Source organism: Manis javanica, chromosome 5, assembly GCF_040802235.1.
Source record: "Manis javanica isolate MJ-LG chromosome 5, MJ_LKY, whole genome shotgun sequence".
Lineage (NCBI taxonomy): Eukaryota > Metazoa > Chordata > Mammalia > Pholidota > Manidae > Manis > Manis javanica.
The window spans coordinates 168,487,346-168,503,367 of record NC_133160.1 but is presented as its reverse complement, the minus strand read 5'-3'; the positions used below and the strand labels follow the sequence as shown (position 1 = coordinate 168,503,367).

At 50.4% G+C, this 16,022-nt stretch overlaps 1 protein-coding gene across 3 annotated transcripts in view; it reads right to left on the bottom strand.

Moving 5' to 3' along the window:
- The window catches only part of STK32B (serine/threonine kinase 32B), a 315,037-nt gene that overhangs the window by 43,916 nt on the left and 255,099 nt on the right, over window positions 1–16,022 (bottom strand). For all 3 annotated transcript variants that reach the window (XM_036991086.2, XM_073237856.1, XM_036991081.2), the window contains exons 5-6: window positions 11,388–11,425; window positions 27–116 (exon numbers count right to left, since the gene is read on the bottom strand). In XM_036991086.2, coding sequence (XP_036846981.2) covers window positions 27–116; window positions 11,388–11,425 — 128 coding nt within the window. The remainder of the gene's footprint in view (window positions 1–26; window positions 117–11,387; window positions 11,426–16,022) is intronic.

The window sequence follows — 16,022 nt, the reverse complement described above, 5'->3', positions numbered from 1 at the left end:
CTGCAAAGGGGACCCGGAGCACTCACCCATGTAGGGCTTGGTCCCAGCCATGGAGGAAGCCTTTTCTGTTCCTTTCACGATTGTTGCTATGTTGAAATCTGTGATGTGAACATGTCCTGGAGTTAGAGAAACAGAAATCCTAGTTAGCAAGAGCTGCAAGTAGTGGATTATTTCCCTGTTGGATTTAAGGCTGTGGTCTGCACGGTGAAGTGCAAGAATATATTGGAACTTCTACTTATGATAGCATTTTATCTGATGCTTTGAAAACGTCTGTTTTTGGCAGCATTATTCACAATAGACAAGCTATGGAAACAACCTAAGTGTACATCAATGGATGAATGGGTAAAGGAGGTGTGGTGTGTATATACAATGGAGGGCCATTCAGTCTTGAGAAAGAAGGACATTGTGCCATTTTCAATGGCATGGATGGGCCTTGAGGGTGTGATGCTAAGTTAAATAAGCCAGAAAGAGAAAGACAAATACTGCCTGGCATCAGTTATATGTGGAATCTTTAAAAAAAAAAAAGCCAAACTCATAGAAACACAGAGTAGAAAAATTGTTGCCAGGGGCCAGGGGTGGGGAAAATAGGGAGAGGTTGGTCAAAGTACACAAACTTTGTGCTATGAGGTGAATATGCTGATAAATAGGATCTAATGTATTACATGGAGACTGTAGTTGATAAGACTGTATTGTATAACTGGAATTTGCTGAGAGTAGAGCTTAAATGATCTCACCAAAAAAAAAAACAAAACCCTCAACCATATATATATATCATATATATGATAAGAAATGTCTATTTTATGTACAAGTTTTATCATGTGAATTTGTTAGTGCTACATGCATATTACTTATAAATAAGTATACTTACATTGAGGGCATGATACAAAATTTTATGGATTAAAAGTTAAGTGGAGAGGAGCTAAGATGGCGGCATGAGTAGGGCAGTGGAAATCTCCTCCCAAAACCATATATATTTTTGAAAATACAACAAATACAACTATTCCTAAAAGAGAGACCAGAACATACAGTACAACAGCCAGGCTACATCTACACCTGCAAGAACCCAGTGCCTCACAAAGGGGGTAAGATACAAGCCACGGCCCAGCGGAACCGGAGCGCACACCCATCCCAGCTCCCCGGTGGGAGGAGAGGAGTCAGAGCGGGGAGGGAGAGGGAACCCAGGACTGCTAAATACCCAGTCCTAGCCATCCACACTGGGAGTGCAGACACACAGTGCACAGTGTGATGGATACTAGGGAAACGGAACAGTAAAACCTGCGATTGGGTCCCCACAGCCAGCACCACTGGGACAAAAGAAAAGTGAGTGCTTTTTGAAAATCTTAAAGGGACAGGGACCCCCAACTGGACAGAGGGGTCCCGGCACAATCAGTCCAGTAACTGGGAATCCCGGGGAACTCCAGGCACCCTAACGCCCTGGGCGGCAGTGCAGCTCTGAGGCCCCTCATGGTGATAAACAGCCTCCTGCCTGTTCCCCCTCTGGTGTGGCCCTGCCATAGCGGAGAAGCAGCCTAAAACCAGCCACACCCACAGCAGCCACACAGAACATCCTCCACAGCTGCTCAGGCCAGACTCAGAGACCCCATCAACCCCAGCTGCCCAGCACAAGCCACTAGGGGTCGCCATTCTCACAGGAGAGGAAGGCGATGAGCAAGCGGGAAGGGACTTTGTTCTCCTAGCTGACACACGTGCCAACTCCCCATGACTACCTCTATCGCCATGAAAAGGCAGAAAAATTTGATCCAGACCAGAATCACACAGACTTCCTCCCTGAGAGGGAACCTGGGGAGATAGACTTAACCAATCTTCCTGAAAAAGAATTCAAAATAAAGGTCATAACCATGCTGATGGAGCTGCAGAGGAAAATGCAAGAGCTAAGGGATAAAGTTGGGAGGGACAATACAGAAACAAAACAATCTCTGAAAGGACTTAAAAGCAGACTGGATGAGGTGCAACAGGCCCTTAATGGAATAGAAACCAGAGAACAGGAACGCAGAGAAACTGACACAGAGAGAGATAAAAGGATCTCCAGGAATGAAAGAATATTAAGAGTACAGTGTGACCAATCCAAATGGAACAATATCCATATTATAGGGGTACCAGAAGAAGAAGAGGGAGGAAAAGGGATAGAAAGTGTCTTTGAAGAAATAATTGCTGAGAACTTCCCCAACTGGGGGAGGAAATAGTTGCTCAGACCACAGAAGCACACAGAACTCCCAACAGAAGGGATCCAAGAAGGACAACACCAAGACACATATAATTAAAATGGCAAAGATCAAGGACAAGGACAGAGTATTAAAGGCAGCCAGAGAGTGAAAAAAGGTCACCTACAAAGGAAAACCCATCAGGCTATCATCAGACTTCTCAACAGAAACCTTACAGGCCAGAAGAGAATGGCAGGATATATTTAATGCAATGAAACAGAAGGGCCTCGAACCAAGGATACTGTATCCAGCATGATTATCATTTAAATATGAAGGAGGGATTAAACAATTCCCAGACAAGCAAAAGTTGAGGGAATTTGCCTCCCACAAACCACCTAAACAGGGTATTTTAGAGGGACTGCTCTAGATGGAAGCACTCCTAAGGCTAAATAGATGTCACCAGAGAAAATAAAATCACAGCAAAGAAAGCAGACCTACCAAATACTAACTAAAAGCAAAAAATAAAGCAGTCAAAGGAAACATAAAAGAACACAAAATAAAACACCTAACATATAAAGAATGGAGGAGGAGGAATAAGAAGGGAGAGAAATAAAGAATCATCAGACAGTGTTTATAATAAGCGAGTTAAGTTAGTAAGATAGTAAAGAAGCTAACCTTGAACCTTTGGTAACCACAAATCTAAAGCCTGCAATGGCAATAAGTACATATCTTTCAATAGTCACCCTAAATGTAAATGGACTGAATGCACCAATCAAAAGACACAGAGTAATAGAATGGATAAAAAAGCAAGACCCATCTATATGCTGCTTACAAGAGACTCATCTCAAACCCAAAGACATGCACAGACTAAAAGTCAAGGGAGGAAAAAGATATTTCATGCAAACAACAAGGAGAAAAAAGCAGGTGTTGCAGTACTTGTATCAGACAAAATAGACTTCAAAACAAAGAAAGTAACAAGAGATAAAGAAGGACATTACATAATGATAAAGGGCTCAGTCCTACAAGAGGATACAACCATTCTAAATATATATGCACCCAACACAGGAGCACCAGCATATGTGAAACGAATACTAACAGAACAAAAGGGTGAAATAGACTGCAATGCATTCACTTTGGGAGACTTCAACACGCCACTCACTCCAAAGGACAGATCCACCAGACAGAAAATAAGTAAGGACACAGAGGCACTGAACAACACACTAGAACACATGGACCTAACAGACATCTACAGAACTCTACACCCAAAAGCAGCGGGATACACATTCTTCTCAAGTGCACATGGAACATTCTCCAGAATAGACCACATACTAGGCCACAAAAAGAGCCTCAGTAAATACTGACTACCCTTCCTTCTGCAGGAGAGTAACAGAAAGTTCCTGAGACCAGCGACCTGTCCGAGGTCACGCAGCTCATCAGGGGGAAATGGGGTCTGTCCCCAGTCTCATCCTCAAGTGGGGTGCTTCCCTCTGCCCCTTTCTGCCCCTGGCAGAGCTGCCTTGCTTCCTGCAGGCCCTGGGCGGGTAGAGGGCTCTGGGGCAGCTCAGAGGCAACCTGCTGGTTTACACCCCGGAATCCCAGTACAGCAGGCATGCCAGACAGCAGCATTGCCCTCGGGCTTCCTGTGCCATGCTACCTGCTGAGCTGCGACGTCCCCATGGGCTGCCCATGGGTGAGTAAATGTGGGGAAGTGTGCATTAATGTCGTACAAGGTCCCCTATGAGCTCCTTCTCAGGAGAACAGAGATTTACTGCAAAACGTGCAAATATGAACTGAGTTTCAGACTATTTGCTCTCTATAGATTGAAAACATTCAAGACTCAGAGACAAAAGGAGCCTGGGATACTGTGTGAGACCCATTAGCATGTCTGATGAGAGTATCAGTACCCAGTGGTCATACTCCCAGCCCTGTTTATGCGTCCTGGACTTCTCTCTCCTTTCTCTGGACACACAGAAATTCATCTCGCTTTCAAGCCTTTGATGCCCAGCTTTCCCTTCTCCCCTGCCTGGTGGACTTCCATTCAGTATTCAAAGCCTGGCCCAAGAGTTATATTACGAGAGAAGTACATCTGGCCTTTGCTTGCCTACTTCCACGAACAGGAAGCTCACTACCACAGAGGGTGGTATCCGACTGTACCTTAGTCGGTTCTGGCTGCTGTAACTGAGTACCGTAGACTGGGTGGCTTAATTCAACATTTATTTCTACAGTCTTGGAGGGAGCCAGTCTCCAAGAGGTGACTGCCTTCCACACTGTCCTCTGCCTTCTTTCCCTTTAGCACACTTTAATTTGGAGGAAAGTCTCTCACGAACCTCTGTCCCCACCATAGCTAGTTTACAGGGTGTGCGTCACAGCCAAGCCAGAGGTCAGAGTGGCACTGCTGAAAAGAAACAGTGGGAAGCCCAAGGCGTGAGGGTCAGGGCCGAGGCCCAGCTGCCCCTCCATCTCCCAGGCAGGCTCGCAGCGCCCTGGCAACTCTGAGCTCACTGCTCATAATAACTGTGCTTCGAAGTCAGTGCGATGTAACGCTGCCGCCGGCCTTCTCAAGGTCACTTTCCCCACCCGCTTCTCTTCATGAGGTCATGATGAACTTACGGCAGGACAGCAGAAAAAACAAAAAAGAAAACAAAAAAACCAAATCAGATTCCATGGCAGAAGCTTATCCAGGCTTCATTTGGCTTAAGCAGGGGGAAGACTGACTCCCGTTTGGGGCATGCTTTTGCCCGATAAAGAATGAAATGACTCTTTTCTTCTACTTGATTTGACCTCCTCCCCTGTGTGGTCATGGTGGGAATGCTCGGCTTCCACCACAGTCCGCCTGCCCCAGGCTCCCTCTGTGCATTAGTGACCAGGGTAAAACAACAGCCAGGTTCCTGTGACCTCCCGGGCTCCAGTGACTTCCCCTGCTGGCTGTAACGCCTTCCCTCGGATGGACCGGGACTTCCTAAAGCTGCTTGGCACCTGCACCCTGTTTAAGCTGATGCTACACAGACACCACCTGCGGCTCCTGTGCAAACTCAACATTCTCGGCTTCCTTCCCTTCCTCTGTTCTTCCGTGGTTCCTCACATGGAGCTGCCAGCAGAGCTAAGCCTTCCTGACCAATGCATGTCCCTTTCACCTCTGTACTGGAAGTTTGTGCCCTCACATTAAGCACAATGAACAACATTGTGGAGAGATTTTTACAGCACTTCCCTGCCATCATCCAGCCTTTGCAAAGACCCTAAGAGGCACCTGTCTGGAGGCTATGTTTGGATGCTGAGGATCCTTTCCACTCCTTTCCTTGCTACTTCCTGTATCACCAGGGCCAGAAAGGGGGCAACTACATTTCCTGACTGTCCTGCAGTGAGGGTTCTAGGTAAGATGTAGGTTCTGCCAGTGAGCTGCACTCAGGCGAGGTCTGGAAGTTGGGAACAAAGCAGGGGCTGTCTCTCTGGGACCGCAGGAAAGGAGGAGCAAGCTCACCGGGGGTGGTGGGGTGGGGTGGTGGGGGTCTTTCCTGAGCAGGACTTCTGGTCACGTGCATCAGCACCCCCTTGGTGCTGTGAAGAGCTGAGGAAGTGGCAATCTAGCCCAAGGCCCTGGAGTCAGAGCTCAAGCCCCAAGGAGGTCTGACCCCCAAGGTCTGTTGGCCCCCCACTTCACTGAGCTGCCCTCCCCTGAGGGCACTGAAGCCCGACAGCTAAGATGGGCTGACTGAGGGCACCTGCCCAGGGATGGAGCCTCTCCACCTGATCGGACGGCAAAGTCACTGCCTTCCCCAGAGCATCCCGTCACCTTCCCCGACCCAGTCCAGCCTCCTCCCCACACAAAGGTGCTCGTGAAGCCAGGGGCCGGGCCACACGACTCCAGCCCAGTAACAAACACTGTTCTGGGAACTGGGGGCAGTTAGGACGATTACTACCGGACAGAGCTGGCATTTGGATCCAGTGTGAGCAGACACACAGAAACTCACAATCTGGCAGGAAAGGGCTTGAAATGAACTCACTGTGAGCCCTCTGCACGTCCCGTCACTCACCCGAGGCAGGGGCAGCGGTTACGCGAAGGGTCGTTTGGGATAACAAACCAGGCTGCCTGGCGCGGCTGTGCCTGATCTCCTGTTAGCAGGGGCCAGACCCCTCTGCGTGTCCTCTGAGCTCTGGGTGTGACTCGAGTGCCCCTCCCCAACTCGGGTGCGGGCCTGGGTGGTGACGCCTCCTTTCTCTGCAGTCCTGGAGTGTGAAGCCCCTTTTGACTCACACAAATTCAAGCTTTGATCAGCAATGAAGATGATATCTTGATCTCTATCTGCTATTTCCTTGTTTTATTTGTTAAAATCCCACGTGGGGAAGACAGGGCTGTGACTAGTTGAATTGTGTCCCCACCAAATTTCTACGTTGAGGTCCTAACTCCCAGCACCTCAGAAGGTGACCTTGTTTGGAAATATGGTCATTGCAGATGTAATTAAGCTGAGATGCTATTGGGGCAGATGGGCCCTAATCTAACATGACCGGTGGGGTTCTTACAGAAAAGGGAAATTTGCAGAGACACACATGTGAAGATTGGGGTTCTCCTGCCACAAGCTGAAGGAGCCCTGAAGCCAGCAGACAGCTGCAGAGTGCCCTTGGAGGGGGCAGGACCCTGCCTCAAACCTCCACCAGCACCGAGCCAATAACCTGATGAGGAAGCCTCTAGGTTTGTGTGACTTTGTTTCAGCAGCAGTAGGAAACTAATACAGGGGCTATTTACTGGGGGCCCCCCGAGACCGCTGCACCCAGTCTTTAGGTCTTCAGGGCCCTCCCGTGGCATTGCATGGCATGTCTCTTCCCTGAAGGCTTCTGAAAAGAATCTCATGCTGTCCTCCAAAGGTGCCCAGGGTGGCTTTAAATCCCGTTCCCACACTTTGTCCTCCAACACTTGGAACCCTGTCTGATTAATGGCACCCCCTGTGGCTATGGCTCCTCACACCTGGCAGGGACACCTCTGTCCCCAGCTCTCCTGCTAGCTTTCTTTTCAGGGACTCCAATCCCTAGATTGGAGGCAGCAGAAACAACATGTGCCTCCTTGGTTCATCTCTGGGAGGCTCTTCCTCCCGGCAGGGTGGAGGCGGCACATAGGATGTTTTGGGAAGGGAGGGGTGGGTGTCGCTGCTGCTGGTCACTGCCGGTGTGGGGTGCACTCACCATACTGGCCAATAGATATGTTAGTGCCGATGGAGGGCAAGTCTTTGAAATGGGTCCAGTTAATAAGTGCTCTGACACACAGCCTATTAATAGAAAATTTGAGGTATAGTAAAGCCAACAGGTCAGGAGATCACTGCCACTGAAAAAAGCTTGTTACAGTTCCCAAGAGGAGGGGGCATGCCACACCACGGGGGCCACACGGGATGCATGGGGCAGGCACAGGTGGGGCTGGGAACATGGGCAGGAGCCCTTCTGGGGGTTTCTGTGGGAAGGAACAGGTAGGGCCAGGCGCACGGTTTAGGACTGGCTAGTCCAAATAATTAACAGAATAATTTGCTCGGGGGTACAGGGACTGCCCCTGGCTGGTACCCGGCCCTGATGTAATCAGGGTAGCGGGGTTAGCCTGGAATGTGAACAATTCAAGCATCCGGGGACAGAAAACAAAAGACACGGTTAGTACAATAGGAAAAACAAATTTGCTCTGCCATGAGTCTGCTGACACCCGTTACTAAAGATCCAGGTCAGGTGTCTGATCCCCAAGGGCTGGTTCCAAAGCCCATTAGGGAAGAGGGCGCTCTACACGTCACAGCCAGCTGTGAGAAAGTCACAGCCCTGTGGGGTCTCCGTGGCCTCCCGCCACGGTTTTCTCAGTTGCTGCCGAAAGCTCTGTTGTCCCTGCTCACGCTGAGGATGCAGGGAGCCCTCCCTGGTCCTGCCCACCTCGCTGCCCTTCCATCTTGCCCAGCCCAGCCCAGGTTACCCTTCTGTCCTTCCCTCACCCTGGCCATGCCTTAGAACCCCCTGGGAACCTTAAAATCCCCCCACCCAGCACTCACTCCTAGACAGCGCATCAAACCAGTGCCTCTGAGGGTGGGGCTTCGGCCCCAGGACTTTTTCCCTTCCCTGGGTGCTGTGGGGCTGTGGCTGAGAGCAGCCACCCTAGCCCACGAGGCCCTGACCAAGGTGGCTCTGGGGCCTTCGGTCACCTAGCACAATGCCTGGCCTACGGTAGGTCTGCAAAAATGAAAGAGTCACTTTCCTCAATACAGAGTCTCTGGCCCTCCGCTCTGGGCCCTGCTCTGGGGAATTCACGCTCCCTGTGAAGAGGCCAAGTGCCCGCCTGTGCAGGCAGCTCTCCCAGATGGCTGCGTTCCCCTCTCTGGATCACCCCCTTGCCGTGACCTTTGCAGGGCTCTCCCCTCCGCCCCCAGCCCTAGGCTGGGTCATGCGACTTGTTCTGCCCCCTGGGATGGTAGCAAATGTGACAGAGGTGGAGGCTTAGCGATGGGGCTCCCCCTGCTACTGCTTGTGCACGGCTGTGTGAGGCCACGCGGGGCTGGCCTGCCTGATGGACTCATGAGGAGCAGGGCTGAGCCCTTAGCAGGCCAGCCAAGGCCATGATGTGCCTGCAGCCGGGTGACCTCAGACCCGCGAGGGGTACAGCCATCACTGGAGCTTCCCAGCTGACCCTACCTGACCTCAGTCTTAGGTGCAAGCCTCGCCTACAAGAGCTTAATCCTCAAGACCTGTGAGCTAACTGGGTGTTTCTAGTTGTGTCATTACCATTACGTGCTTTTCATTACCCTTCCTTATGTACCAAATGAATGAATGAATGAATGAAGAGAATGAATGCAACTCCTCCCAGTCCTTCTACAGCTTAAACCCCCCATTTCCTTGGGCTGTTTGCCATCAGCCCTAAAGCACACCCAGCTCTTCACCCCATTCCCCTAAGACGCTCTGTCTTCCTAAAAGCTTCATTCTACCTGCAGGTATGGTCTGTCTGTCCTTGTCCTGCCGGCCAAGAAACCTCAAATCCCAGAGCAGAATTAAAGTGCCCATTCTAGAAGATAAAACCCAGCCAGGAAGATCAGAATGCAAAGCAGACACTGGGGGGAGCAGAGAAGCTTGTACGAGAGTCTTGGATTTTGTGTAACCAGCAGATCTTGAACATTATTAATAAAATATTAATGCATTTATTCAATTACGCTTATATTTCACTGCAAACACAGACAACCAACTTGTTCTCCGAGAAAACACTTAATGAGACCGACGATCAAACTCTTTAAACAGCAATGCACAGTTCCCTGTTCTGCAAACCGTGTTGTAATGCAGCTGACCGGAGGTTAAAGGGATCTGATGTACAGCATGGTGACTGTGTTGTACATTGGAAATTTGCTACAAGGGCCACTCTTAAATGTTCTCACCACACACAATGAAAAGGGAACCATGTGAGGTGATGGATATGTTAATTAACTTGACTGTGGTGACCATTTCACACCATATACATATATTAACTTGTTATGTTCCATGCCTTAAAACAATCACATTGTACAACTTAAATATATACAATTTTTATTGCCAGTCACACCTCCATAAAGCTGGAGGGAAAAAAGGCAACAATGCCTAAGAAGGAAAAGAAAAGCTGATGAGTGTGTCTGTCATGATCAGGGACAGGAGGGTCACGCCATGAGCTCCTCCCAGGTCCTTCTCTCCTAGAGAATCCTGAGAAATCCCGGCTCCTAAGTTTCCCGTTTGCACTGCCTGGGGAGCCCACACGTATGAGCAACAGTGGCCGACCTTCACTGTCTCCTCTTGGACCTTCAGCACCCCTGCAGGGCAGTATTACTTCCGTTTTACTGCTGGGAAGGCCGAGCTTCAGAGAGGAGAAGCAACTTGCCCAAAGACACACAGCCAGCTGAAGGGTCGGTCAGCTGAGCTCCACGTCTGGGGATCCTGACTTTTACATACAAACTGGGGATTATGACTTGCATCCTCAGCTGTGCCCAGCAGCCCTGGGGTCTTAGGGCCATCACTGGCCTTCCATTCAGGAGCACAGGGGTCTCAACTCACCACCCCAAAGCACCCACTCTGCTTTCAGCATCCGGCAGAAAACTCCAGCCCAGATGGTCCCATCCTCCACTTCCGCTCCACCTCCCAATACCAAGGGGTTTACACAGCAGGGTAGGATTCCCCGCGATAGGCTGGTGACACATATGAGGTCCTACAGGGGCTTCAGAAAGAGGCTAGTGCTTCAGCCTGCTGGGGCCAGGCAGACTGGCTTGGAGTTGGACAGACTCGCCTCTGAACAATTCGGCAACACTTCGGAAAAGTCCCCCTGCTCATTGCAGCCCACCCTCCTGCAAGCCCTTGGGGACAAGCCCATGAAGCAGTGTTAGGGAGGTTAGCCTCCAAGGCTGTCTGCGGTGGGGGCTGCAAAGCTGCCGTTGGCATCGAACTGCAGTCGACCATTAGGTCAGCCAGGCTGGGTATCGCTGGGCACGCCCTAGACCTGTGGGTCTGACTTAGCTGAGCATGTCATCCCTGGGGTTGGCCCAGGCTTCCTGATGTAGGACAGCGTCTGGCTTTTTGTTCTTACCATGTCCCCCAGGGGATTCTAGTGAGACTAGTGGGAGAGCCCCTGACATGGAGCCTAGCTTCTCGAAGTATGGCCGCTGCACCAGCGGCGTACGCCTCACCTGGGAGCCCTCAGAAATGCAGAATCCCAGGCCCCTCCCAGACCCACTGAATTGGTTTAACAAGATGCTCAGGATCTGTGTGCAGTAAAAGCTTAAGAAGCCTTGGCGAGGGGAGGCTTAGAGAGTTCCTGATTACTGGCTTCTGACATGCCAGGCATACACTATCCCGTTTGACTCCATGACCATCTAGAAAGTGGGCACCCTTTTCCCTGTGTTACAGAAGATGACATTGAGGCTCAGACAGGAAAGGGACTTTTCTGAAGCCACAGTTTCATAGGCAGAGGAGATGGGGTGGGGAACTCAGGGATTCCCAACCCTTTTGCCATTTCCCCCTCCAACCTGCTGTTTTCACACCAGGGTGGAGCAGCGATGTCTTCAGATGCGAAACCTTCAAATACATTGCACTTGACTCACGTGGCAGGACACAGACCAGAAATTCACATGGCTGTTCACCCACTAAGATGAAATCAAGAAAGGCTTTCCAGACAACCTGGAAACCTGATTTACAGGATTCCCAGGTCCTCAAACACCCCACCGAAAGAGCAGCCCTATAGAGCATTCACAGCAGGCTTACCGTGTTCATCCAGCAATATGTTGTCTGGCTTGATGTCTCTGTAAGAGAAAACAAAGAAGCTGAAAATGTGATTCCTGGAGCTTATTGATGAGCACATGACAGATAGGACACTTGGGGACAAACCCTGGCAACAGCCAGCGAGCCTATCTCTCCCTGGGCTGAGATCTCAGATGGGAGGCAGGGGAGTAATTAGGATGATAACAGAAAGCCTGTGTTCCTGCTTCCTTCTCTTTCCTGGAACTGCAAGTGGATTGTGTGAATATTTTTCTCCTGGATATTCTTTTTCTCCTTAATCATTTTTTTAATTGAAATACAGTTGACATATGATATTATACTAGTTTCAGGTGTACAACATAGTGATTCAACATTTATACGCATTATAAAATGCTCACCACAATAAATGTAGCTACCATCTGTTCCCATACAAAGTTATTACTCCTAACAACTTCTGGCCTGGTGACTCCCAGAAGTGGGAGACACGGTCTCTGCCTGCAGGTATAGATACAACCCTTCCTGATGGAATTTGGCCTTCGCATCTTGCCGTGTAATCTCCCAGAAGGGTCTGTAACTCATCCAGGTCAGAAATCAGCCGCCCCCAGCACCCCCGCCAGTCTTTGTGAATGGTCTGTGAGCTAAGAAGGACCTGGACATTTTTAAAGGGTTGTAAAAACAAAACACATTCACAATGCAAAAATGTGAAGGAATGTACACTAGAGATCACTGTGGCCCTCAAAGCCTAAAATATTTATTATCTGGTCCTTTAGGGAGAAAGTTTGAGGATCCCTTTTTAGAATAACATAGTGAATCACATGCATGAACACAGCAAGTCTGGGCTGGAGAGTTTCTGGAAAGTTCTGCTCAATGTCACCATTATAGCCAAAGGTTTCCAACTCCAAGTTGTGCTTTTGAAAGGCAGGGCCTCTGCCTTCTTCTCCTCTGCACCCTGCCTGGCATGGTGCCTGTTGCTAATAGATGCTGTCAGAGAAAAACCAGAGCTGGACAGTAATTAAAGTGGTAAAAACAGATTGTATTCAGGACAGGTGCAATAGGGGAAAAGAAACCTTAGCCTAGAATGAGCTCAATTCTGACCACAATATGAATAAATGGGAATTAAGAGCCAAGGAGCAGGTGGGGGTCAAGGAATTAAGAGAAGGACCAGCTAGAAACATCAGCGCTGGGGGGAGATTCTGTGTAAAGCGACCCACTAGGATTCTCGCTGAAGGTGGGTCAGGGCATCAGACACCAGCTGGGGGATGAGAACCCGATCAGAATGGAGGGTGGGAGATTCTGGCTCGCCTGACCTGACAGGCTCTTGCTAAGATCAGACAGTGCGGAGACCAATGTGGCAGCCCAGAAGTTGTGCCTTAGTTGCAAAAGAACTCAGCAGAGCCCAAGAAACATTTGGCGGGGGTGAGGATCTTTGTCAGCACACAGGAAACAGGTGAGACAGGAAAGGAGGAATGGGTGTAAGCAAGCCCAGCCTTCCGCACGCTCAGCTGACACCTCCAGCCCCAAATACTTACCATTAACATGCACATACTTTCCAAAGTTCTATATTAAGACCGTGGATTTTAGAAATGCAAACCCACTCACTCATTTATAATAAATGTCAAATCTTCTGAGGCCAATGACAGCATTCCTTGAAATAAAAAGTACTTGCTCCTGAGTTTACCAAATAGTAATTCTACCCGAAAACACCCTGATTATTTGTAATAATGTGATGCAGTGTCTATGGCTTTGGGAAAAAAAGAAATGCTCACCTTTATATTAAAATTTTCATTTTCACTGTGGGTTTTTTAAGCCCATGATATTGACAAGCATTAAGCAATGGGACCCCACTGCCAAGTTCACAAAAACATCCATGGTGACCACAGAGATTGTGAAGTCCCTTTGGAGAGGATGAACTCGAGAACTTACCAAATTAACACAAAATCAGAAGACCTACAGTCAGGTGTTTGTGGATCAAATCCGCACCCGGATCCTGTCCAGGGCACCTCCAAGATGGGCTTCTCAAGAAAGGGTGAGCAAAGGGAAAATAACCCTCATCAAGGTTGGCAACACAGCAGCAAATGTTAAAGTGCACGTGAGGCCATAAGGTGTTACTGGGACTGGGATGGCTTTGTCTGGGGTGTGCGTATCTCAGAGGTGGTGGGGTCGGGGCTCTGGAAGCATGACCCCAAAGTGTCCACAGGGGTCACAGCCGGAAGCTTCTGCCTCCACGGAGGCTGCATGCCCTCACGCTCTCTCTTGGGGTTCTTACCTGCCCCCACCCTTCTTCCCTTCCTTCCTCTCACCTCTCTTCTTCTGTCTGCCTGCAACCTTGTCCCCTTCCTCCTCTCCACACTCCCTTGTCTCCCAGTCCGTTTGCTTCCATGAACATTTCTCAAATGTCTCCTCCAGGCAGGTCCGGGTAGAGCGCTGGGTAGCAGAGGCTGGGGATGCAGTCTCCCCTTCTGCAGCTCAGAAGCAGTGGGAGAGGGTGATACATGGGCTGGGTGCAGTGTGGGGTGGTGGCACAGACCCCATGGAGCCCAGGGAAGAAGGAACAGGGCAGCTTTAGCACAAATGGTGGGGTGCATGTGGACAGGACAGACCCGGCTGTCAGACCAACAAAAGGTGGTGGGTGGAAGGCCTAAGGAGAGGTGACCTGGTGTACTGGGGTGAAGGGTCTCCCCAGAATTCATGTCTACTGGACCTCAGAATGTGACCCTATCTGGAAATAGAGCCTGTGGAATTAGTTAAGGATCCTGAGATGAAATCATCCTAGGGCTACTATTGACTTTGGGAGGTGCAGACTTGGACACACAGGCACAAAGGAGGGAAGGCTTGTGGAGACGGAGGCAGAGACTGGGGTGATGCGGCTGCGAGCCAGGGAACACCAGGGGCCCCCAGAGGCTGGAAGAGAAAGACAAGGATTTCCCCTGAGAGTCACTGGGGAGCGTGGCCCTGCTGACACCCTGATTTCAGTCTTCTGGCCAGAAAGGTGAGATAATGCATTTGTGTTGTTTTAAGGCACCAATTTTGTAGTAATTTGCTGCAGCAGCCACAGGAAGCTACCACCCCTGGCTGGGCAGAAGGTGGGGGTGGCCGGCAAACTGAGAGTGGCAGCCAGGGGTCCCCACTGACCATACAGTGACCTTGGACAGGCCCGCTGCCCACCTGAGCCCACATCCATGTGGCCCATCCCCTCATGTCACGAGGACCAAACAGGGCACAGGAGTGGGGGGCCTGGTGAGCTACACCCCACAGCCCCAGCAACAAGGCTATCCCATCCGGGTGAGGCCTGCTCAGGAGCAGATGGATTGGGGTGCACCCCAGCCCCTTCAACTATCGGGGTGAACCCTGCCTGTGCTTGTTTCCTCTGTGGTGCGGGACAAATATCTGATACGGGCTCGTGTTCACTCTGTGTCCACTCTTGGCACAAAGTCCTAAGATTCTCAGGCATTTCTGGGATGTCCCCTCCGTGATCAGGGGAATCCGCAGGGAGGGAGACAGACCCAGCTGAAGGGAGCTGCCACCTGGGAGGGAAGCTCATGAGCAAACGAGATGATCATGAGCCGGGGCAGGTGTTCTGAGGGTCTGGAGAAGAGCGCAACAAGGGCCCTGCTTTTGTAGGCGGCCAGGGAAGGGCTTTCAGAAGACATGACCTCAGGGTGACATCTGATGATGACAGAGTCCGTCACACAGCCCGGGAGCAAGTTCTCATTCTGCAGATGACGCAACAGAAGGCAGAGGGTGAAAGGCTTCTAGCCAAGGGAATGCAAGGAGAACACAGGCGTCCTTCCCAAGACCACACTACACCACACTCCAGCTCAGCACACGGCAGCGAGGCATCCTCCCTTGCAGGCTTCGAAGCCATGTGTGGTCATGCGTGAGCGGACCCCAGGGCTGCGGCTGCACAAGCCTCTAGGAGCTGAGAGCCAGCAACGAAAGGGGGACTTCAGTCCTGCAGCCACAAGGGACTGAATGCTGCCACCAGCCACGAGAACTTGGGAGAGGCCCAGCAAGGTCCAGAAGGGAGTGCAGCCCAGCGGGCACCTGCATGGCAGCGTGGGACACCCTGAGCAGAGGAGCCAGCTAAGCTGTGCCCCGACTCCTGACCCAGGGAAACAGCGAGGGAGAAAAATGAGAGTTGTTCTAGGCTTTAAAGTTAGTGGCTATTTGTTACACAGCAATAGGAAATTGATATAGTAGTTATACAATTGTAGGCATCTTATGCTGAGCCTTATTCTCCTCATCTGGAGAATGGGAATAAAAGCCCTTCTGACCATTAGCACGGCTCCCAGTGCAAATGAACGGCGGTGAGGCGATGATCACTGCTTTTTAGGAGGAGCTGGGGAGGACTCGGCCGGGTTCCTGAGCTCTGAGAAAATGAATTCCATTGTAGGTGACTCACCAGACAGAATCTACAAAGCCACATGGAGGAGACGGAGAGCCTGAGTCACTTGGGATTTTAATAAGAGTAACATTTTATGAGCAAAGCGTCTTATCAGAGCCTGTGTGTCAGCCGGTTTGAGGACCATTTCCTCCGGCTCTATTTTTCACATTGATCAGATCTCAGCTCCAACACGTCATCTTGCTGCAAATGGGCTCGTTCGTTCAGGAAGGGCATTAGAAGTGTTTCGTGGGTGGGAC